Source organism: Humulus lupulus, chromosome 8 (genome assembly GCF_963169125.1).
Source record: "Humulus lupulus chromosome 8, drHumLupu1.1, whole genome shotgun sequence".
Lineage (NCBI taxonomy): Eukaryota > Viridiplantae > Streptophyta > Magnoliopsida > Rosales > Cannabaceae > Humulus > Humulus lupulus.
Genome location: NC_084800.1, coordinates 76391511 through 76417763, shown reverse-complemented (window position 1 = coordinate 76417763; position 26253 = coordinate 76391511). Strand labels below are relative to the sequence as shown.

General features: G+C 38.8%; 1 protein-coding gene across 1 annotated transcript; it reads right to left on the bottom strand.

Moving 5' to 3' along the window:
• Positions 1 to 21503: 21503 nt before the first annotated feature.
• Positions 21504 to 23053, bottom strand: LOC133797861 (non-symbiotic hemoglobin 2). The gene is made up of 4 exons (XM_062235946.1): positions 22858 to 23053; positions 22653 to 22767; positions 21924 to 22040; positions 21504 to 21832 (listed from the first exon to the last, which is right to left on the bottom strand). Exons 1-4 carry the CDS (start codon positions 22950 to 22952, stop codon positions 21701 to 21703), a joined length of 459 nt encoding a protein of 152 aa, XP_062091930.1. The 5' UTR covers positions 22953 to 23053; the 3' UTR covers positions 21504 to 21700.
• Positions 23054 to 26253: the final 3200 nt, after the last annotated feature.

The window sequence follows — 26253 nt, the reverse complement described above, 5'->3', positions numbered from 1 at the left end:
ACAAATATGTTAAAGTAGTTAAGAGTAGGAAAAACAAACAGTTATAAGAATTTTAAGCAAATTTGTGTCATATAACTCATATTAAGACATAATCACTAAAATTGAACAAGAAAAGGAAAAAGCATTATTCTGAAAAGAAATTTATAGTTGCCTAGCTAGATCCTCCAACCACGATCAATAATCGATGTCTGTCATGTGTCCTTCAATGCCTCCAATATGATATCTGTTGTATGAAGAGAATCAAAATTTGTAGCATTTTTTTTAGATGAGTAAGCAAAAGGGAAGTGAATTTACAAAAGTTGTTGTAAAAATAATTGATCTAAATTGTAAAACTGAAATTTCATCCCAAATTCCTTAATGCAACCAATCAAACAAACAAAAATATGAAACATCTTCATGTATAAATACATCTTTGATTATCTTTCTCATCATATGTGCTAATCCCAACTTTCATTTCCATCCATACACAATTCCTAATAATGAAAAAGCTTATCATCTTCATGATTCTCTGTTTAGCTCTGCTGTAAAATCCTACAACCATTTCCTCAGCTAAACTTTCCACCTAAACAAATACATTATATACTAGCTAGTACTATATTCAAAAAGTAAATATCTTACCATGTTGGCTTTATGAAACCCCACACTTTTGACACACAATGACACCTCTATAGTTAAAAGTAATCATTCAACAAATTCACGTTTGCTCCCATCATATAACTTCTAACCAATGTTAGAAAAAGAGACATGTCTCTTGACTTAATTAGCTTTTATCCTACTTGATTAGAAGGTGGCTATATATGTATCAAAACCAAATTTTCAAGTCATTTAATTCAAGTTCTGATTTACATTGATTTAGTTAGTCTTAAAGAAGCACCAAAGACCTTTCAATAACTCACCAAAATGCTTAGGAAAACACTTTGAGCTCAAGGGATTTTTTTGGGGCTTGAAACAAGCTTCGGTGATTAGATCGAAAAAAGTTGAAAAAAAGAGACATAACCCAACTAATTTAAACAATAACTGAGCTAATCAAGAGTGAAAACACCTATATCTGAAGAGAAAATTTGTAACTCCCTACTTCCTTAGAGTTGTTACTAAGTGAGTTTTAAAACGAAAAATGTGCAATGAACTCGCTAACCGAGGTTTTTAAAACAAAAGTGTGACTAAGCAAAAGTTAAGGCTGTATTCTTTAAAAATGTGTTGTTTCATTGAAAACTTCTAGTATTTAACATTTGGGATCCCAAAATAAGGTTTGAAAACTATTTACAACTTAAAATAAGTTTACAGTCGATTAATTATTAAGATCACAGATTATTACAGCCATTTCTCAAATAAACCCCCAACCAAAGCAGTCGGGCAGGCCAAACATGTACGCGTCGCTTCACGCTCTCCGTACTCATGGCTGGTTGACTCAATCATTGCCCTTACCTGCAACACAGAGCACCCGTGAGCCGAAGCCCAACAAGAAAACTCATACAGTACATAACATATGCGATTTATATAGTTAACATATCAGATAATCCACAGATAAACAAGTATTCCATCAGACTAAACAAACACGGCTATGCCGTCCCAGAGGCATTACCAAAGCCTGGGGTCTCGGTCCTCACCGTAAGGATATCCCCTGTATCCATTGGGGTCCCACCCTGTCTACAAGCACTTCACGTGCTAAGTGTTACTTCCGGCCCCACTGCCGTTCTCGGCTCCCTTGCCGTTTTGGCTCTTTTGTCGTTCCCGGCTCTGTTGCCGTTCCCGGCTCCTTTGCCATTCATTCTTACTATAATCACAAATAGCATAACTCAAATAACATTCAAACATATATCAATTCAATTAAGTCTGCACCCTAACATGTAATGCAATGTAGGGTCGTGCCCTGCAATCACACTATGGGCCCATGCCCTGTCCTACGGGTGCTATAGTTTTCGTACCTGTCAATTTGATAGCTTTCACCACTTGACTCCTTGAGTATGATCCCACTCGAGCCCTAGCGCACACCTAAACACAGCCATAGGTCAAAGTCATCACCGAACCTCAAGTCCGAAAACCTAGCCTCGGGACCAATCCCGAGCCCCCCGGGAAGTCCTAGATCCACAAAACAAGATGGTGGAATCAAACCCCGAACCCTAGGTCAAAATCCCTAAAAAATAACCCAAAAACCCATTTCTGGCTACAGGGTAGCGCTACAACGCTCAAAAGAGGGCGCTATAGCGCTACAAGCAGAATCGCACCACCCAGAAACAGGGCCTAGCGCTACAGCGCCCAAAGACTAGCGCTGTAGCGCTAGTTGCAGGCAGCCAACTCCCAAATTCTTTTTCTGCGATTTCTTTGAGCCAATCTCAACCCAAACTTCCCCAATTCTTTACCAAACTCAAAATCAAGCTCATAAACACTCTCCACTCATCCCAAGCATCCCAAATCCTCAAAACCCAAGCACATTCATCCCAAATCTCAAAATTTACCATGATTAACCCTAAACCCAGAAATTCAGTCAAACATCAAAGTTAAAGGCTTAGAATTCATACCATTGATGCAATTTTGACCTTGATTCAATTCCTAGACCTCCTTAGCTTGCTCTTCCTCAAAGCTTGCCCAGAAATTCCCCTAAAGTTCCCATCATTCAGCTTAATTACACAACTTAAACCAGCCAAACCCGAAAATTGAAAACTCTAAAAACTTACCTCAAAAGTTGATGTGTTCTTGCTAAGCCCTTGCCAAATCTTCAAGTCTAACTTAGGATCCTTGATGCTTAGCCTATCCTAGCTCTCCACTGAGCTTTGCTCCAAGAAATTTGAAGAGAAATGGTGCTAGAATCCACAAACCGTCCCTTTTGGAAAAACCCCTCTGTTTTCTCTCTTTTTCTTTTTCTTCCTTTTTCTTTCTTTTCCATAGCCATCTAACTCTCTCTATCAATCCCACTAAATATATAAAGCCTCATTAAACTTATCTCTAAGAAGCCAATTGACCATAATGCCCTCCCTGCTAATTCTAAACCTTTTTGTCCACGTAGGGCCATTTTAGTCATTTTACCCAATTCCCGCTAATTCCTCAAGTGTTTCTAATATTTTCCCGTTGCTTCCCAATACCTGATAAATCACCAAATATGTATTCCTCATCATCAAAATTAATCTCAATATATTCTCTAAATTCCTGTTTATACCCCCAGGCCCGCCCTGAGCCGGGTATAAATTCTCGCCTGGACTTTTCCGCTAATCTGCTCTCTCTGGGATCGTCTCAAGTCACAAATCACAGATACATCCACATCACAATGTGGTCTCAACAATCAGCACATATCAATACAGTTATGCCCAAAATGGCCAAAATTACAATTATGCCCTTCTAACACAATCAGGGCCTACATGCATACTAATACACATAGTCATGCATCTCAAATAGTCGAATAGTCATATAACATGCTTTAAATCATAACCATGCATTTTACTCATTAAAGTCACACATAAATCCCAATATGCCCTCCAGGCACACTAATCAAGGCCCTTAAGCCTTATTGGCGAATTTGGGGTCGTTACAAAATTCTTCAAGCATATGGCATGCAAAAAAAAAAAAAAAAATCCATGAACATAACAACACTAAAACATAACTCAACTAGAACAATTCTTCCATGGTATAAATTAAAACAGAAACATTGAGAAAAATATATTTTAATAAAGATCAATCTAATATATATATATAAATATATAAATATTAGACTACCTCTCTCCTTTTCTTCTCGACCTCTTCTCCTCTTCTTCCTTGTTTATTTCTGCAAATTAAAATTTCAACCCAGTTCCAAGATTCAAGCCCAAAATCTTCAAGGATAGAACAGAAAAAATTACAAACCACAAACCGTAATCCTAAAGCTAAATCAGAAATACAATTGAGGAAAAAAAATCATACGGGGGAGACACTATGAAACAGATCAAAGAAATAAGAGGAAATTAGACACTAATGTACTTGAAGAAAGCTTGGAGGGACATAGCCATTAATGCTTGAGAAGAGAGCTTGACTTGTGTGTAGTTACGGGAAGAAGAAAGAAAAATACAATTTAAAAAAATTTTAAAGTGAGAAAATCTTGTTTTCAAAAATTAATAAAATTTAATCAAAACTTAAAAAAAATAAAAGTTGAAATCAGAATACCAAACGTGTTTTCTTCTTTTGTTTTCAATTTTTTAATTATTTAATGATAAAACTGTTTAATTCAAAGTTACCGAACAAGCCCTTAATAACTCTCTCTCTGATTTGCCATCAGTCTGAGGATAATGAACTATGTTGAATTCCATCTATATACTCATTGCTTTCTCTCATCCTTCCATAGCCTGGAAGTCGCACTAGAGTCTTCATCTGATAAGATAGACCTTGAGTTCCATGAAGGCACTCTATCTCTTTTCTCACATAGGGATCTGAATACTGATTAACTGCATTACTTATCCTTACTGACAGAAGTGAACTCACTTCAAATACTGGTCCATAATGACCCAATGCCAACTCATACTGACCCACTAACCTGGGCAATCCCACCACGAAACCCATCGCGATGCTTCCTTATTTCCATTACAAGATACTCAAAGGCTACCATGGCCTCACCAATTCTTGACACTCTAATCTGACCTGTTAACAGGCCAAGAACTTTACCACACATCCATTACATCCCTCTTCATCTCAGGCCATCACTAAAAAGCTTTCATATCTTGATACATTGACAAGATGCCTAAATGAAGAGAATAAGAGAATAACACAAGATTCATCTAGAATCTCCCAATTAATTCCAGTGTCCATTGGATCTCAATTACGATTCTATACCACAATAAATTCATATCTGACACTATACAACTCTTAGCTAATCCAGCTAAGACTTTCCATTCAATCTTTCGTATCTGTGGTTCACTTAGTCATCTTTCATTTTTAATCCTTTCTGAAATGATAATCTCAAACATAAAACTGGCCACCTGGCCCACCAGAAACTCTACTATAGTTCTGGTCAGATCCTTTAACCTACATATTGCATAGGCAATTACTTTTCTCTGTCACTGAGATGTCATAACGACCTACTAACTGGTTCTGATCTGCAAGAAGACTCAAAACTATTTCCCAAGGCACCTGTAATATCCTTATTATCCAAGGAAACTCTTGCCCCTAAGGCATTCCCTAACCTTGGCAAATCTTCGCAGAGAAAACATCACAATACCATCGTCCAAGACGATCACAATCCCCATTCAAATAAATCTTTGAATGATCCATTAATTTGATTCATGAACACATGGCATTAAACATATTCTCATATCATCACTCAGCACTCCCAGTGCCCTCATCTATTATAACAGCAAACTTCTGTATAATCCTTTCCCTGATCTCTAACTGGTACTAACCAGATCCAAGATTCACCTTAAAGAATACCACATTACTCACTAACTGAGTCTTTAATTCTTACAACTCTGCTGAGCTATTCAATACAGTGCCCTAAAACCAAAATTCATTCTTGGCACCAATCCAATCACCATTCTATATCTTTCACACAAAGGAACCCTGACAAATCCCCTGGAAACACATCCAGGAACTCACAGTCTAGTCCAGCCTGTCCTGATCCCACTGGCACAATCTAAGTGGTATCCACCACACTAGCTAAGAGTTCTATGTATCTTTCTATCATAAAACTCGAGCTCTCAATACAGATGTCATCAGCATACCAAATCTATGCACAGTGCCAACTGCCACAAGGCTTTCCGCTCTCAAGCCCAAGAGATACTATACTTTCCTTGCCATTTAAAATTGCCCCACACTTACTTAACTTATCCATATCCCATATCAAACCCAAGCCAGTCATAACCAGCTTTATCAAAACCGCTGAGGAATCCTTTTTATCATAACTTAACCATGTGATCTGCATAACAACTCCATGCTTCTCTATATGCAACAAATAAAGAACAACATGGCACCAAGACCAATCAACGTACTTAGATCAGAGCTAGAAAACTGGCCTGCCACCCCTGAAGAACTAGTCTCGGTCTCAGTCCCAAATTCCAACTGCATCGGAACGAACACTCGAGCTGGAGTCGAGATGTCCATCCCCTTTTGCTCATCCTTCCTTTGCATTGGGCAATCCTTCTTATGATGTCCAAACATTTTACATAAGAAACATGCCCTCGCTCGGCATTCTCCCAGATGACGCCTCTTGCACCGAGTGCATATTGGATAAGTCTTCCAGTTTTCATTCTTGCTTGCTCCAATAAATGGAGTCATCATTGCTTGAGCTCCGTGCTCTCCAGCATGCTCCTGCCTAACCTAATTTCCTGCGCTCTCAACAGCAAGAGCCTTCCCTACCACCAATGCATAGGTAGAGATTTCACGCATCGGGGTAGCTCTAATGCCCTGAGCTATTCTGGGATCCCATAATAAACTTTTTCTTTCGAGCTGCATCTGAGGGTACCATTTCAACAACGAACTTGGCCAACTCTTCAAATCTGTTAACACACTCAGTCACTGATGCCTTACCTTGAACGAGATTCAAAAACTCATTCATCTTAGCAGTCTTAGCTGCATCACAGTAATATCTTTCATTGAACAGCTGCCTAAATTCTTTCCAATCCATCACAGTTGTATCTCGTGTCTGGGATACTACCTCCCACCACGTCCTGGCATCATCCCGTAATACAAATGTCGCACAAGCCACCCTATCATGACCTACCAGTCCTATACTGTCAAGAATGGAACTGATCATGCCCATCCATTGCTCAGCTCCAAATGGATCTAGGCCTCCCTCAAAGACTGGAGGGTAATACTCCTGGAATCTTCCATAGAGGAATTCCCACCTACTCCCAACCCTAGGCTGAGCCAAAACTGGTGCCACTCCTGGCACAACAAAGGAAGATGTGCTCCCCAACAGATTCTGCTGTTGCTTCAAACACCTAATCTCTTCCTCCTGCCTCTGCAATCTTAATTGCAAATCTGCAAGCATCTGCTGAAAATTCATAGGAGCAGATGAAGAACTGATACCCTGGCTGTAATTCCCAGCCCCTGTATAACCACCACCAGACCTCATTATCTTCCTTGGCTATAAAACTGTTGTTTGAATCTGCAGTCAATAACTTGACCCATTAATCATTATGAGCATATCAGGAGCTTTCCCCCACAGGATAAACCTTGGCACACCACAATCACAAACCACTTGCAGTGCTAAAAACATGCCCATGGCATTCATACATCAATCATAATTCCTGCTCTTCCAACATTCACACCATGCCTCAAACTCCAGCATGCAAATATCACAATTTTTTATTCATGAAACAGGTAATCATATGATCACATTCATATATATATGTTCACGGAGCATATAATCACATAGTCAAGAGCTTAGCCTGGCTCTATCAAAATCTCATGCTCCTTAACACCATGTACAGGTAAAGCATTTACATTCTATTTAAGCAGTTAAGCATATAACTACAGAAATAGTTACCATTCCCTGAGTGAAGCTATCTTCAGTGACGAGTGTACATGCCTAGCTTGTCTTCAGGAACCCATAAACCTTGATAGGCTCTGATACCAAAAGTGCAACGCCCCAAACTCCAGGGACAGTTACAGTGCACATTGCAAACAGTGCTAAACTCGCTAATCGAGTCATTTGGCCGAAAACGTGTAACTAAGTATGATTAGTGGTTTAGGGATTAAAAATTTTGGTTAAGATGTAACGTTTCATTAGAACGTTTACTATATACATTGGGATCCCAAAAATATATTTTAAGGTATATTACAGGAAAATATTTACAACTCGCCGATCTAAGCGGCAAAATAGGGTTTATCCCTAGTTCCTTTTTCAACCCTTGGCCGTGGCGGTCGAGCAACCGCATATGTACACATCGTCACCTAAGCTCTCTAGCTCAAGGATGGTTCAGCTTTCTTTTGCCTTTACCTGCACCACATAGCACCCGTGAGCCGAAGCCCAGCAAGAAAACTCAATATGCTCATGAACAGTCATATCATGATATCAAATTATATTTGGCATGCCTAGCACACATAACTTTATTCAAGCATGCAAATGCATTCAGACAATGCTGGGGTATCCAGGATAAGAAATCCTGCCCTTCAGATTGAATGACTATCAAGTCAATCCTAATCAGATGAGTGTTTCGACACTTGAGGTTCTGGTAAACCACACTGAGTGACCAACAAGCAAGTCACTACGGGGCTCAGCACCCAAAGCCATGCGTATGATGATCAAAATGATCATGCAGAGCTTATAGCTCTGAACAGATGAGTGAATATCACTTTGAGGTTCTGTTAAACCATAATGAGTGACTGTTAAACAAATCACTATGGGGCCCGGTGCCCATAGCCGTGTAACAAAAATGTTACCTAGGCTTTCCTGCAATGGCTCTAACCAGATGAGTGACTGATGGGTAGTCACTAACTTAAACAGATGAGAGACTGATGGGATCTAACTTGAGGTTGGTCCGGCATTAATGCTCTTTGAGTCATCCAATGCAGATATCGATTAGATCTAATGTTTATTGGCTTGCGTTGAACACGCTAAGGCCGTCCTGACTTATGAGTCAGCGCTGTGTGACCAGTGCCCAGTACCACTGCCGAACCTGACTAATGAGTCACAGCTTCACAGTTGATACTGACACCTTTGCCAATTCTGACTAATGAGTCAGTGCCACGCACAAGTAAGCAATGCTACCAAACATATGTCATATGTCTAATATTCAAACATAGGGCATTCAACATGCTTACTTAATAGTTGCAAGCACAATTATGATCATGCACAAACACAGAGACTCAAGCTCTGAACAATCTCATATTAAATAATCATGACATGCCCTAATCACATGTTTCTCGTGAATTACATGCATCTCAGTTAAACATCCAACATGCATAAAAAATAACCATGCATGTCACATATGGGGTGCAGTTTTCTTACCTCCGGTTCGAGCGAGAATTGGAACAATTGAACGACCCTTGAGAACGATCGATCCTTAATCGTTTAGCGGTCACCTAGTCATAACCAAATACAATCTACGATTAATGAAAATCAACAATAATGGGGTCTTGATCTAAACTCCACTCTCGGGACCTCGAAACATACCCACACGGTGAGTAGATTTGATCCCGGGCCTTAAGGATTGAAACCCCAAGCCAAAAACCCTTAAAAACACTCAAAACAGGGTTCTGAAGAAACAGGGTAGCGCTACAGCACTGCCCTCCTAGCGCCCCAGCGCTCAAGACAGAACCAAACCTCCCTAGCCTCCTCTGCAGGTAGCGCTATAGCGCCCTAAACTGGGCGCTAGAGCGCTACCTTCAGCCAGCTACAGCCCAGACATCTCTTCCTTCGATTCTACCATTTACAACCCAATTCCAATGCTTCCAAACATCAAATTAAGTCCCAAATGAACCCAAAAACCATCCTCGCATGTCCTAGGGATCACAACCCCAATAACCCTAGCCAAAACTCCAATAAATTCCCAAGTTTCCAACTCAAAACCAGCTAAAACTTAACTAGGAAAACATAGCAAAACCAAGAGTTCTAATGGCTAAAAACTCACCTCAATCTCAGCAACACACCCTCTTCAACGGTGGAGCATAACCCTATCTTGGAAAAGCTTGGTTCCTCAGAAGAAGCTTGAAAATTCAAGGAGAAAATGAGGGAGAAAAACCATCGGGAGAGAAGGAGGAATGGGACTCTGTTTTTGGGCAGGGTTTCTATAGCTTTCTAAGTTTAAATGGCTGAAAAAATCCTTTAGGGTGAAAAGACCTAAATGCCCTTAAGTCTAAAATAAACCTTAATAGGCACCAAGGGCAAAACTGGTATTTCCCACCTATCTCGTTAATCATAATTAACGCTCTCCAATTCCCCACTATTCTCGATATTCTCAAACACCAATAATTTATATCCTGTTACCCTTTAATTCCCGATAACGCTCTAATCATTAAAATCACCCGAGACTCACCCCGAGCCCCGAACTTAAATCCGTTATGGCTATACCGCTAATTTGTACTCAAGATCGTCTCATGCCAAATGGCTCGAACAAATCCACATTATGATGTGTCCTCACAAACATGCACCCAAAATACACAATTACGCCCTCAACGGGCCAAATTACCAAAATGCCCTTACCAAGAAATGTGGACCCATATGCATGCATTTATCATCATATTATAATAAAATTCACATAAACATGCATATGATCACTTAATAAAATAATAAATCAATTATGGCTCTCCCGGCCTCTTAATCAAGGTCCTAAACCTTATTAGGAATTTGGGGCATTACAATGGCAGCCCTCGAAGCTGCCCTCCAATTGGCTAGGAGTCAGGCTGCGCCTGCCTCGCAGCCTGAACAACCCCCGAATGGGCCACCTCAAAGAGATCCCAATCCTAGCCCTCCGCTTCAGCCAACGAGCACTCAAAGGCCGGAGCAGCCACCAATGCCTAAGGATGATGTCCCACCTAGGGACCCTGAGACGCAACCTCCATCCCAGGCTGGTCGAGGCAATCCCCCACTTCCAAGGCAGAATAGGGTTGGGCAGCAGCCCCGCAGCTCTAGACGCCCGAGGGGTGAAGAGCCGCACCCACCAAGCAGGGGCCAACGTCCTTCTGGCAGTAGAAGTAACTCAGAAACAGGCTCTGCAGTCAAGGGCCCCCCACAGCATGATAATGCACGGGGACCTACCAACCAGCACAGGTCTCCTTCTAACGCTCGGGAAGTTCCAGCCCAAGGAGGCTATTGAGGAGACAGTCGGTCCCACCATAGCCAATCAAGGTTCAGAGATGGCCATGGCTACAATGAGGCTGACTCAGGTAGAGGGAATGGTGGTCGGAGGAACGAGGAGAGAGATGGAGGCAGAAGCCCACCACCTAGAGAAGACCAACAAGCAAGACGTAATGCTGGGGGGCAGCCCAGACAAAACAATGTCTTTAGCCGGCTCGGAGCCAGCGAAGAGATGACGACTTAAGGGATGTACTCAACGACCGTTGAGAACGGCACGACGAGTACATTCCCCCGGTACCAGAGGCCCCGGCATTTCCTGAAGCCGTTCAGGCCAAGATAGATGCCCTAAACCAAGCAGTGTAACAGTTGGTCGCGGGATGAACGACTCACATCGAGTACGACAGGAGAAGGGGCACTCCTTTCGTCCAGAGGATTGCTGTGGCAGAGACTCCCAGTAAGTTTAAAATGCCCACTCTTCCAAACTTTGACGGGTATGGTGACCTGGTATCTCATGTCAACAAATTTGAGATACAAATGGACATTCAGAAGGTGTCCAAAGACGCTCAGTGCAGGATCTTTCCTGCAGCACTTTCTGATGCTGCACAGGAGTGGTTCTTTAAGTTCTTTCATGCAAGTATTGTATCTTGGGAGATGTTCGTAAAGGATTTTTATGGAAAATTCTATGCGGGATACGCCAGCAAGAAGGAGAACCACTGAAAGACTACGTCCAACGTTTCATGCGAGCTGCAGCTGGGGCCAAAACATTGGGAGATGAAGGCAAAATGATGGCCCTAACTGCAGGAGTTAGGCGCCATACGCCTCTTTGGAGTAGCCTCAGGAAGCATGGGGTTAAAACTACTCATGAGTTTTTAGACCGAGCGGATCGATACATCAAGCTCGAGGATGCAATTGCCAACGAGAGAAAGTCCCCTAATAAAGACAAAAGAACTGGAAAACCTGCCAATGGGTCAAAACCCAATGGCAACGGGGATGGAAACAACAAGAATGGGGGAAGAGGCCCCATAACGAACCCTCTACCTCCGAGAGTAAGCGTGCTAAGGGAAATCGTTATGAGCCAAGGTTCACCAACTATACTGCCCTTGTCGAGTCTCGAGCAGAGGTGTATCAGGCCACAAGTTCCATTGTGCCTTACAAAAGACACGCTGCCATCCGAAAAGATATTTCAAAAAGAGAGACGACCAAGTTATGTCGTTTTCACAACGATTACGGACACGATAAAAACAAGTGTAACCAGCTGAAGGACGAAATCGAGTTCCTTGTTAGACAAGGACACTTGAGGAGATAAGTGCGGGCCTTGGGAGCTTCCCAACGAGAGGCTCCAGGTGGCAACGACCAGGCGCCTACACACCAACGCTCGCCACCTTTACAGCCTGACCCCGTGGCTGGCACCTTACTCACCATCTGCGGAGGCCCGCATCTTGCGAGAAATAGCGGAAAGGCAAAGGAACGATACGCTCAGACCCTACGCCACGACCAGGACATCGAGATGATGACTGTGGAGGATCGGGCATCAAAGAAGGATTGGACAGAGGACGGTGTAATAACCTTCTTTGATTGTGATGCCCAGCATGTCTGGTTCCCATATTCCGATCCGCTGGTCGTGGATGTTCAGATTGCCAACATGTTGGTGAAAAGAGTACTAGTCGATACAGGAAGTTCAGTTAACATCCTATATAAATCTTCGCTGGAACGAATGAAGTTGTTCGTCAAGGACTTGGAGCCCTGCAACCAAACAATTTATGGTTTCTCTGGTGAGGGACTCGCCCCATTAGGGTCAATTAGACTTCTAGTAACAGCAGGTACTGCGCTCACCACCAGGACATTACTCACTACTTTCATAGTAGTTGATTGTCCTTCGGCCTACAATGCTGTAATTGGAAGGCCCATACTAGTCAACCTTCAGGCTGTCACCTCTATATGACACCTGGCCATGAAATTCCCAACAGACGCAGGGGTAGGACGCGTATTGGGAAACCAGAGGGAAGCAAGGGAGTGCTACAATGCCTCAATCACTAAGGCCAACAAGGGTATGTCGAGGAGTGCTCCCCAAAAAAATTTGCAGATGGCCATTGATGTACAAGCCCAATCAGGTGATGAATTCACCAAATAGGCTGTTGCCCAAAGTGAGGATAGAGACTTAGATCCTCGCTTTGGGGATTTTGAAGAAGATGTAGGACCTGTCGAGGACCTTGAGGAGGTCCAGCTTGACGAAGAGTTTCCGACCAGAGTTGTAAAGGTCAACAAAAATTTAGAAGCAACAACAAAAAACGCATTGGTGGAATTTTTGAAGAAGAACCAGGAATTTTTTGCCTGGTCACATAAAGACATGATTGGGATAGACCCTGCAGTCATCATCCATGTCCTGAACGTCGACAAAAGCTTTCCACTCGTGCAACAGAAAAGAAGGCTGCTCGATAAAGACAGATCAAAAGCCTTAAATGAGGAAGTTGAAAAATTAAAGAAGAATGGGTTCATCAGGGTGGAATTTTATCCATCATGGATCTCTAATCAAGTACTGGTTCCCAAGCCGAATGGCAAATGGCGGACCTGTGTGGATTTCACAGACCTTAATAAAGCCTGCCCAAAGAATTGCTTCCCACTCCCAAGGATCAACCAGCTGGTCGATGCGACTGCAGGCCATGAGATCCTCTCTTTCATGGATGCATACTCAGGGTACAATCAGATTAGTATGCATCCCCCGGATGAGGACCACACTAGCTTTCAGAATGATACAGGGCTTTACTGTTACAAAGTAATGCCCTTTGGTCTGAAAAATGCTGGTGCGACTTACCAGCGATTAGTTAACCACATGTTTAAGGAGTTGATCGGTATAAACATGGAGGTATACATCGATGACATGCTGGTGAATTCAAAAAAAGGCATAAGGACATGTGAAGGATTTACAAGAGTGTTTCAATGTTTTGAACAAATACCTAATGAAGCTGAATCCTCTCAAATGTTCATTCGGAGTAGGATCAGGGAAGTTCCTGGGGTTCATTGTCAATTCAAGAGGAATCAAAGCTAATCCCGAGAAGATCAAGGCCCTGATCGATATGAAATCGCCAATGAAGATCAAAGATGTGCAAAGTTTGACTGGAAGAATTGCCGCACTCAGTAGATTTATTTCAAAGTCGACTGATAAGTGTGTCCCTTTCTTTAATCTACTTAGGGGCAACAAGAAATTCGAGTGGACTGAAGACTGCGAACAAGCTTTCCAAGCCTTAAAAGCCCACATGGCCCAGCCTCCCGTCTTATCAAAACCTGTAGATGGGGAAACTTTGTTCATATACCTGGCAATCACCGAATACGCTGCTAGTGCGGTGTTATTAAGGGAAGAAGAAGGCGTACAAAAGGCGGTATACTATGTGAGCAAGAGGTTGATTGGAGCTGAATTGAGGTATCCTCCCATTGAAAGATTAGCCTATTGTCTAATTTTTGCCTCGAGGAAGTTACGTCCTTACTTCCAAGCCCATCCAATCACAGTCTTGACTGACCAGCCCCTTCGGCAAGTTTTGCAAAAGCCAGAGGCCGTTGGTCGTTTGTTGAAATGGGCAGTCGAACTTGGGCAATTCGATATAACATTCTCACCGTGAGCAGCAATAAAAATACAAGTCTTGGCTGACTTCATTGCTGAATTCACTGAACTTCCAGATAACGAGCAAGGTGAAAAGTCTAATGCGCCTGAGCCTCAAGTTGAAGCTCCTTCGTGGAAACTATTCACAGATGGATCATCCAATGAATTCCATGCAGGAGCGGGAGTGATATTGATAACGCCAGAAGAGCATCGATTTCATTGTGCAATTAGATTTGATTTCACCGCTTCGAACAATGAAGCTGAATATGAAGCCCTACTTGCTGGGTTAAGGTTAGCCAAAGACATGAGCATAAAAGTGTTGGATATTTACAGTGATTCACAGCTGGTAGTGAATCAGATCTTAGGGGAGTATCAAGCATGAGGCATAAGAATGGTGGCCTATCTGAACAAAACAAAAGACCTGTTGGCATAATTTGAAAAATATACCCTCCAGCAAGTACCTCGAGATTAGAATTCAAATGCAGATGCATTAGCCAAGCTTGCGAGTGCAAAAGATGCAGACACTTTAAATATAGTGCCAGTTGAGCGGCTACACGCACCAAGCATACGAGCAGACGAAGCCAGTATGGTAATCTAGTTAGCAGATACATGGATGGCACCATACTTGAAATATCTCACGAGTGGTATACTACCAGCAGATAGAACAAAGCCAGGACCCTTCAGAGACAGGCTGGTAGGTATATACTGGTCGATGGTATTCTATACCGAAGGGGATACTCAATGCCACTGCTCAGGTGTGTTACACCAGAAAGGCTAAAGAACTGATGAAGGAAGTACATGAAGGCTTCTGTGGAGACCACGCTGGGGGGCAGAGCTTATCAAAGAAGATTCTAAGGCAAGGTTATTTCTGGCAAACAATGAACGAAGACTCGATGGAGTTTGTGCGAAAATGTGATAAGTGTCAGAGATTTTCCAAGATCCTACGGGCACCTCCTAATGAGTTAAAGCAAATGCAAAGTCCATAGCCCTTTGCAGTATGGGGTATAGATTTAATCGGGTCCTTGCCGATAGGAAAAGGTGGGGTGAAATATGCAGTGGTGGTAGTCGACTACTTCACCAAATGGGCCGAGGCTGAACCACTCGCAACCATAACGACAAAGAAAGTACTTGATTTTGTCATCAAGAACATTGTTTGTCGATATGGATTGCCAAGAAAGATTGTCTCAGACAATGGGACCCAGTTTGATAGTGACATGTTCACAGACTTCTGTGAAAGGCATGGCATCATCAAGAGCTTTTCTTCAGTTGCTCATCCGCAAGAAAACGGGCAAGTCAAAGGAATAAATAAGACATTGAAGGATACTCTGAAGAAAAGGCTCGAGGAAGCTAAAGGAGCATGGCCAGAACTGCTGCCTGAAGTACTCTAGTCGTATAGAACTTCTCACCGAACAGCAACAGGTCATACCCCATTTTCCTTAGCATATGGGTATGAAGCTATGTTGCATGTCAAGTTAGATCCGCCCTCGCATCGAAGAATCACATACGACGAAGACCAAAATAGCCAACTGTTGATGGAGTCCCTAGACCTGATCGAGGAGAAACAAGAGAAAGCCCAACTCCGAGTAGCTGCGTACCAGCAAAAATTCGCTCGATATTTTAACTCCAAAGTAAAAGAAAGAAAGTTCAGCGTTGGAGACTTAGTACTTCGACGAGTTTTCTTAAACACCCGTGACCCAGCTGCTGGAGTTCTCGGACCAAATTGGGAAGGACCTTACCAGATTGAAGAAGTCCTTCATCCAGGCACCTATAAACTTGCATGCTTAAATGGAAATCTCGTTCCGTGTTATTGGAATGGAGAACACCTGTGCAAGTATTATCAATAAACATTCCTTCTTAAAGGAATGGCTTGTATTAATTTTTACTTTTACAAGTTTTGAAAAAGGGTTAGTCATGTTATATGACTAATCGCTTATAAGTGTAAGATCTTTCAAAGATCACTCGTAAAGACATGTTTAGTCCATTTAAATACGAGAATTATAAGGGATTGTGTGCATCCAGTCATTCTTGCCAAACTTTGTAATTTTTTACAAGTATTTGTTCATTACGTGTGTTGTTTTGCTGTATTATAAGTTTTACATCTTATACCGAGCAGTAATGTTCGTACAGGTTGTGGTCAAGGCAAGTGACCAATGACCTAAAGCTCCTTAGTCACTTAGGGGACATATAAGGTACATAGATAGCAAAGCATACCAAGAGGTATGTAAACACATGAACAAAATAAGTGAAAGCATACTACGGTACTTAGAGTATTTTTCAAAATTTATATTTTGTCAAATCAAGCCAAAGTACTATGCTAGGTTCGGTCATGCGAACAGATATTATAATAAAGCAAAAATATTATAATGTCAAAGGAATCCTTTTACACCGCGAGCAGTACTGCTCGGATGTAACTGTTCAAGTAAAAGTAAAATAGTTGCCCTTGCAGCAATAAAAAATATTGTCTTTACATCGCCACCTATGGGTCGTGTAATTGAAATAACAGAAAGAAAAAAAAGGAGGTTAAGGAGCTGGTGGGTCTTGAGGAATGTCTTGGTCGACGGTTGTGCCAGCTTCAGTGTCTGTACCATCTATCCCTGCTGCCAGGGAAATCTCTGGGGAAGCAGGCACTTCAGCCCTCTCTTCTTCTTCCTGGCGAATGGCACACTGCGACATTAAAGTCCTCCTCAAGCGTTCTAACAAATAGTTGAAGTTAGCCTCCCGGTTGTGTTTCTAGAACTCGTAGAAGCAAAGATGAGTGGCTTCCTTGTATTTCTCCAAGTTCTTAGCTCCAGCTTCCTCAAGCTCCTGCACTCATTTTCCGAGTTCCTCCGCCTCCTGCCTGCTTGCGATCAGATCAAGCTCGAGCTGTACAGCTTGTTGATAGTTGAGTGTGGCGCTTTCCCTGAATTTTTCCCTGGCTTTGTTGGATTTCTTTAGGGCGTTTTGGGCTTCCAACAACTCCTCGGTCAGGGTAGCTTTTTGCTTGAGCAGTTCATCTTTCTGCTTAGACAGCTATGTTTTCTCCCCGAGCAACTCGCCATTCTGTTTAGTAAGCTCGTTGTTTTTAGCTTCGAGTGCTTGCTTAGCCTCGGCGAGCCTGGTATCGAAATTCCTGCCCCGAGACACCAACGCCCCAGTACGGCGCCAGCCAGCAGTTATGGTCAGTAGTCCCTAAAGTCAGATAGAAAAAGATAAATTAAAGGCAGGGAATCGAAAATAAATGTTACATCATCAGGAGTTGACTTACGCTAACTATCTCGTTCAGCCCTCTATTAAGAACTTGATTAGCCTCCATAGAGGCAGTTTCAGTAATAGCTGCCTGACTGTGTTTATGCTTGGAGAGCTTGTATATTCTCTCCCTGGCAGAGCTGACCACGATACTCGACAGGGAGCCTTCAGAATGAGTGCAATGTTTGGCTGCTAGGAGCCTTAGGAGAAGGCTACTGGTCAGTGGGTGTTGCAGGATTGGAATTTTGATCGACTGAGGGAGTTGAGGCCGGCTGCTTGAGCGGCGATGGAGATGATGAGTTCTCCTTCGAAGGGGCGGTAGCCGGAGGGTCGTCAGTTCGGGTCTTCTTTGAGGCAGTCTTACGACTCTCCCCTTGAACCCTCTTGCTGTTCTTTTTCTGGCCAGAAGAGGCGGCAGCAACCCTGTAATGCTCGAACACATCCTCAGAGTCCATATCTGCACAAAAGGAAACAACGCAGGCAGTGAGACAAGATGGTCACACAGGGCCAAAAATGAAAGTGAAAAGATTACAAGTAAAGTACCCGCGCTACAATTATTGGTCGCTACATTATTTACTGAACTATTTACTGCCTGGAAGAAATCTGAATTTAAGATTGGAGCATTCTTAAAGTTGCCATCCTCGTCGAACAGATGACAGGGAATTGACAAATTGTTTAAAAGCAAAATTACTATACCGTTGTCATCCGACGAGTCGTCAAAGAGTTCGGTAGGCTCGGCAGCCTTCTACTTTCCTTTTCCTTTGGGAGCCAAGGGCCTCTCCGCTCGGTGAGTGTTGGCAGGTTCCCTGATCGTAACCCCAGTTTGTCTCCTCCGCGGAGGAGAGACTTGGGGCTACTGCTCGGGTTCCGCTTCGGCACGAACACTCCTTGCCGAAGGCCCACTCATATTTGATTGAGGGTCTTAGAGGCCAGCCAACCTAAGGTTAGCCTCTGTAACTAGATTTTTGACACTCTTCTCAGCACCTAAGATGCTGGCTAAGAGTACCGCTCTTGACTCCATCCTCGGAGTTGGGCTTGGTCGCAACCACGGGCCTAAAATACATTGAAAGTTTAAGACATTGTGGTGGAAAAACACTACGTGAAGAAGCCAACCAGCGATGTGAAAGTTTTACCTCCTCGTGCGAAAGCCAAGTTGTCTGCGACCAGGTCAGGAGTAAGGAAGTACTCGTGGTAGTACCTCCCCACGTTCGAGATGTGGGTCGTGTCAGTTAGGAAAGTGCGCCCGGTTTCCTGATGACAAAGATGGAAGAACCCCGTGCCTTCTTGGTTGGGGTTAGACTTGAGGTCGAACAGGTAGTTGAACTCATGTGGCGACGGCGCAGGCCATTTTTTCTGGCTATACAGGATATAGAGTGCAGCAAGCATTCTATATCCATTTGGGGTAATTTGGAAGGGGGTAACTCCAAAATAAATGGCCACCCCCTGAAAGAATGCATGAAGAGGCAAAGTGGCTCCTTCCTCAACATGAAATCGCGACCAGGCACTGTAAGCACCTCCAGGCAGATTAGCCCTTTGGTCTGGGTTAGGTTTGACCAGGGTCATCTCTGTCAGATTGTATTTTCTTAAGTAGTTGGCAATCATTCTGACTGTCACCCTACTTTCGAAGACTACATGCCACTCAACGTCCGGCTGAATAGCGTATCGGGGGCGGGCATGTCCTTGAATGTTTGGGTAAGGAGTAGTTTCGTCTCGACCACTGGTCGAGGGAGCATCAGCAGTAGGCTGATGAGAAGTGTTGAAAGTTTTTCTTTTCTTGGTCTTAGTTTTGGTGCGAGCCATATTTTGAGTCGAAATTGGGGAAGTGTTTAGGTTAATGCGAGAAAAAGGAATCTCTGGTATCAATGTCGAAGGTTGTTCTTCGTCCTCAAGCAGTTGAACTAGGAGGTCATCGTCGATGGGTCTTTCTCCTCCCCGCGAGTCTTGCATATGAACTGCAAACAGACAAAGGAGGAGATAAGACGCACAGCCTGGGAGCTTATGTTGAAAATTGGAATAACGTTGCTCGTGTCTATCGACCAGCAGCATTCTAACCGAAACACTAAGTTTTATGCTAGCAGTTTGAAAAACGGATCAAAAAGTGAAAGTAAAAAGTTTTTTGAAAAGAAGCTTTTTCAACTCCAAAAGGGCGGGAAAAACCTAGTTTTTCAACTAGCCTAAAAATCGAATTTTTACGTCGATTTTACGCCCTAAACCTATGATCCTGACTATCAAACTGATTCCTAACTTATGTAGAGAAAAGTACACTACCCCAAACGGTATATACAAAATCCTCACAAATTTCTACTCAATAACGCAAAGAGTTTCGGAGCACAGAAGCATCATACATGGCATCTCAAAAGGTCAAACGCCAAAGAAGATTTACCTGAACGAAGATTGGAAATCCTGAAAAATAAAAGTTTTGGGTTTGCAGGCGAAAGATCCTCGGCAGAGCGTTTGAAAACTTCGAAATTCTCGGCTATGGAATATGGTTCTTGAAAGCTCTTAGCAAAAAGATAGCAAATAAAAGGTTGAAAGAAGAAGGTGGGGGTTACTTATAGAAACCGAGGTGTGCCAAAAATGGGCAATCATGAATTACCTTTTTCGAAGTATGGGGGAGTGTAACAGCCGTCAGAATGGTTTCTTGGAAGCCGAAAAGGTGCGATTGGACGTGGTTGGTTCACGGTTTCCAAGAACGCACGAGGGACTTTGACAGATTTCGTGGGGCATATGAAATGTTATTTTCCTAAGTTTACTTATTGCTGGTCGCAATAAATAAACTTGGGGGCAAATGTTATCCAAAGAGCAGACGTGGATGACGTGGCAAACATTTTTAACACGTGGTTGACACCTGGCGGAGGTTCTGTTCGACCATCGACCAAGGAGATTCCCCTGACATAACGTTTGAATTTTATATACGACCAGCTTGGTCGTATACTCCGTATATTTTGAGAAGATATTGTGCAATTGTAATCATATCCAAGATTATCTCCCATGATTCCTGATTATCCGATTAATTAGGAAATAATATCTGTAACAAATTTGTGTAATCTTCCTTAAGCCTATAAATAGAGAAAAATAGCTCAAGGAAAAGGGACTCTTTTGGCTAATTTGAGCGTATGCTTTATAAGAGAATTATAGCTATTACCTTTCGATTGTATTATTCATCTCTCTAAGGTTTGTGAAACTCGAAGAACCCTAGTTCTTTGATCACTCCTTTGAGAATCAATATCAATAATAGCTTAAGTGGACGTAGGTCATTACCAATTTGTGAGGCCGAACCACTATAATTTGTTGTGTCGTTTACTGTTTTTTCAATTAGATCTATTTCAATACTTTCTATCACATCAAGCGTTTGACTCTGTGTCAGTTAATCAAAACGATGGTCAACAGTTTCTAAGAGATATTATAAGTCAGCAAGTGTTAATTAGAAAAATATTTATTGGTTTAGTTATATAATTTAGCAAAAATTTGCAAAATAATTGAATTTTCAACGACAAATTTAAACGGTTAGAAAATTACCATATATATAATCCATTTAGAAAAATACAATATTATTAAAAATTTGTTTAGAAAGCAGCGACGGAGCCAGCTTCAAATTTAAGAATAAATTACCAAAAAAATCATTAGAATTTTTTTTTAAAAAAAATATTGGGGGAGCAAGGCCCCTGAAGCCACAAGGTGGCTCAGTCCCAATTAGAAATATAATAATTTATGACAATTTTTAAACATTTTTACTTTCATCCAAAGTCAATGGTATAAAATTTCAAGACAATTTAGACTTTTTTTTTGTTAATTGTATAAAATTTTGGTAATCATGAAGTTTAAATTTTATTGATTTTTTTAGTTTTTTAAGGCTAAAAAGCAGGAAAAGATGCAAATGCGTGCCTTGGTTTGAATTAACATCATTAGACATAATATTTGAGCGTGATTATAATATCAGAATCAACTATAGATAATGCAATATTATAGATCTGACAACTATAATAGACTCACTTAAAGACATATTATAAATGACATTATTATTTCAATAGTTACATATATAGTTTCATTTCATGAAACTGATATTCATGCTGAGACATTGCCCACAAACAGATGAAGCATTTTAATTATAAAAGTTTTTATTATTTAAAAAGTAAAAAATAAAACCAACATAATTAATTAATAGTTTAATTAAAAACAAATTACTGCTTCATCTCATTCTTGATAGCTGCAGCCAATTGATCATAGGCTTCTCCCCAGGAAGAACCAATCTCCTCGTTCCATTTTTCTCCAAGTCCTTCTTGGATTGTTCTCAGCAGTGCTTCTTTCACCACCTAATGATCATAATTGATTAATTGATTAGTACATTAATTTTCACCAATTAATAGATCATTAAAAATACTAATAATAATTTTATATATATACCTCGAAATGGGGAGAGATGACTCCATTCTTGAGATGAACAGAACCCAAGTGCTTTAAACTCGAATCAGGGACTACTACCTCTCCCTTCTCCCGAAGCTGAATGGCTGCCTCACATGTCTTATAATGTCACATTAAAAATTAAATAATATTCATTAATTAATTTGATGAAAATGAAACAATTTGATCTGATGATTTAGTACTTTTCAAACCTTTTCCAAAGTCTAAAAGCTGTTTTAGATAAAATTTCTAAAATATTTTAAGAGTTTATTCTCTTTTTAAGAAAGTAAAAATATTTATCTAAAGTTGTTTATTTTAAGAAAAAAAATATAGCTAGTTTATTTTATAAGAAGCAGTCTTAATAAAATCCTTATACCAAGTAGCAACTTATTGAATATGTGAAAGAAAAAAAAAACCATTTAAGAATATTTCTTAATCTTTTCAACAAAAAAAAAAAGAAAAGAATATTCCTTAATTTAAGGATAAATTTGAAAAGATTTATTATTCTGATTTTTTTTTAACTCTCAATTATATCACTCTACCACTCATAAAATTTTGAGGCCACACGTTTCCAAGTGCAGATGTGCTACATTAAGAAAAAGACAACTGAGGATAATAGGTACAAAACGTCCAATTCAAAACTTTTCACTAAAATAAAAATAAAAGTTATATACTAGTTTTACTCCAAACTGAAATTACTGTAATTAATCATAAAAAAGTTACTAATTATACCATCTTGAAAACTTTAACTGCATGAGCCTTGAGTTTGGGATTATTTTGTGGTACTTCATCGGAATCTCTGAGAAATGAGAACATGTTCTTGGCCGCCGGTGCAATCTCAAGTATCCTAATTCATAAACACGATAGACTATGAATCAATATATATATATATATAACTTATAATTATAATTATATAGGTAGCTAGTACTGTTCTTACAAGGAGAAAAATCGAAGACTGTGGTGAGGAATGTCGAGCTTCATAGCCTCCCATGACTCCTTGACTAAGCTTTCTTGCTTCTCGCTGAAACCCATAATAATAATAATAATAATATCAAAGAAAGAGAGAACGAGAGAGTGAGTGAGAAAGAGTGTCGTTTCTTAATCTTTAGATTCTTATCAACTTATTCAGATGGAACAAAATAAGCAACAAAAAAAGGATATATATAGATGTAACACCTTCAATCTCTTTGTTCAAGAAAAGCCTATTTAGTATATGTATATATATTAATATATTTAGAGAAGTAGGTTTTATTCCACCTTTTAAAATACTTTTAATTTTTTTTTTTATTTTATCTTTAAGTTTTACATTATATTATACGTCAGTTTTTCTATATATTTTTTTACATCATTTAAATATTATATCTTTAAACATATTTTATTAATTAAAAAAATAAAATAATTGAAAAAAATAATAAATATATACTAAATAAGAGAGAGACAATTATAAAAAAAATAATATTAAAATATTATATAAATGATATGTAAATGTAGATATGAATTAATTGGAGTTTGTACATAATTATTATAAATATATGTATAAAAGAACTGATGGAAGTTGTTTTTGTGAGTTTTAGCTAAATATTATAGAGAAAGTGTATTACCAAATACATCACAAAAATATATTTTTTTATATAATTTACCCCAAACTTTTACATTATACCATACACGAGTTTTTTTATTTTTTCTTTACATCATTTAAATATTATATATATTTTTAAATATTTTATTCATTTTAAGAAATAAAATAATTAAATATAATAGTATTACACTCATATATATATACAAAAATTTATAAAAAAATAATAAAATATTTATAACTTGATAAATAGTATTTCAATATATATAGAGAAATATTATTTATTTAGACAAAAAAAAATATAATTTTATATCATTTATTAGAAGATTATTTAATTATTGTTTTTTATATTATAAAAATTTACTTATTTTACGTGACTAAGAGTGCTCTTACATATGCACATGTGATCTTCAATATCCCTTCCTTGAAAAAATAAAATAAATAAAAAAAATAGATTATGAACCTGTGTAGACGTGTAACCCATCTCAACCGTACATTAAATTAATTTGGCTGATAAAATCACAACATGACATGTATATCATATATAATTTGCTTAAAATGAGCATGTATATTCGTGTTCGCCACATTTAATTAATTAATAATATTCTTTTTTTAGGGGAAATTAATAAATATTCAGCTCAAGTAATGAGATATTGTTCCAGATGTGACAAATAATTTGATTCTACCAATATATGTAAATATTTATATACACACGCATTCCATGACATCACTTAATTAATATTCAATGTTCATTGTTTGCTAACATAGCCAGATACAGTGGGATTTTCTGTATGTATTTTAGTTATTTCTTTCAACACCATTTTCTACATAAATCTATATAAATTTTAATTTTTTTTCCTTTCTATACACACCTTCTAAAACTTTTCTAGTATAAAATTAGCAATTATTGAATAATTTTATTTTTCAATTATTTTACATCTCCATAATTTATTATTGAAAAACAAAACATCTTTAACATGCTGATCACTTTTTTAAAAGAATAAAAAAATTAATCAATCATAATTTTATTTTTATTTTTAACTCAGAATAGCATATATAAACATAAATAATTAAAAAATATTGCATTATTATCAAAATCATTAGTAAAATTACAATATTGTTTAATTTTCACACTTGTAAAAGTTAAAATGATTAACTAATTAATGTAATGTTTTGGAGATGTGAAATTGAAGTAGAGAGATGATAAACAACATTACGACACTAAAATTTTCCATGCATTGTATAGTAGATAAATCTACAAAACTATCAAATATATGCCAATTTTTACAAACCAACCTATGAGTCCCCACAATAACAATAACACAAAAATTCATACAAAACTTAAGGCCCGTTTGGCTTTGTTTTTGATTTTCTGTTTTCAAAATTGTGTTCTCATTTCTGAAAACATAATTTTAGTTGTGTTATCATAAAACAATTTTTGTATATTTCAAAAAACAAGAGGTGTTTGGTTAATGTTTTCTAAAAAAAAAATTTTAGTTTTATTTTTTTTAAATCTTAAATAAAAAATTAAAAAATATATTTACAAAGATAAAAATCTTTTAAAAGTTTGTAATAAATAATGAGATAAAATAATTTGAAAGAAAAAATGATGAAAAATAAGACCTTAATATATCCTAGGAGTGAGAAAGTAAGGAAAGAAAATTTGAAAAAATAGAAATTGAGAAAAGAGAAATTGATCGATGCAAGAAAAAATAAGAGAGAATGTGATGAGAAAGAAAGTGAAGAGAGGGAAGTGAGTAGAGAGAGAGGAAATGGCGAGAGAGAAAATAAGGATATATTAAGTGATGAGAGAGAATGTGAGGATATAGTAAGTGATGAAAAAGAAAATTATGACATATTAAATGATGCAAGAGAAAATAAGGAGATATAAAATTATGAAAGAGAAAATAAAAAGATAAAAAGTGAGAAGAGAGAAAGTGAAGAGAGAAAAGATAAGGAAAGAGAAAGTGATGAGAGAGAAAATAAGGAGATACAAAGTGATGATAGAGAAAGTATAGAGAGAGAAACTAATGAGAGAGAAAATGATGTGACAATAAATGATGTTAGATAATAATAATTAAAAAAATGATGTGAGAAAAAAATATATAAATAAAAAAAATTGAGAACAACATAAAACAACTTTTTGTTGTTCTCAAAATTTTCTGTTTTTTGTAATTTTATTTTTAAAAATTATTTTCTGAAAACAACACCAAACACTCCAATTTGTTTTCAAAAAACAGTTTTTAGCTTTTAAAAATAAAAAACAGTTTTTTAATTAAAGAGTCAAATACCCTCTTAACTTTGTTTTAGCCGTATTATATAATATCATTAATATGCTAATAAATCTGGGCTAATAGTTGATCTTATATACCTATACAAATTTTTTTAAACAAAAAAACTTTACACATTTGGTTGGTTTTGTTGGTACTAACCATCAAGTGATGATCCACATGGTATTATATTGACATGTGTCACATTTTATTATTGCCATAAATATCTATTCATAATATCCATTTTAATATCTATATTCTTAAAACTAAATTTTAATTTTAGGGATATCTTTGGGCCTAATTGGTCTACGATTGGAAAACTCAATTTTCAAAAAGTGTGTTTCTGAAATAAAAATCTGAATTTATAGTCTGAAAATGTGATTGGTTCAGTATCTAAAAACTATTTTGAGTTTTAAAAAACTGAATATGTGATTGATAAAGAATCTGAAAATATAAAAAGTTATAGATTTGTAGGATTTAAGATATA

Excerpts from the sequence above, each read along its gene's own strand:
- LOC133797861 (XM_062235946.1), bottom strand. The coding sequence starts at position 22,952 with ATGGGTTTCAGCGAGAAGCAAGAAAGCTTAGTCAAGGAGTCATGGGAG. Across the intron at positions 22,041-22,652 it reads CAGTTAAAGTTTTCAAGATG|ACATGTGAGGCAGCCATTCA; the intron begins GTATAATTAGTA and ends TGACATTATAAG. Across the intron at positions 21,833-21,923 it reads TCATCTCTCCCCATTTCGAG|GTGGTGAAAGAAGCACTGCT; the intron begins GTATATATATAA and ends TATGATCATTAG.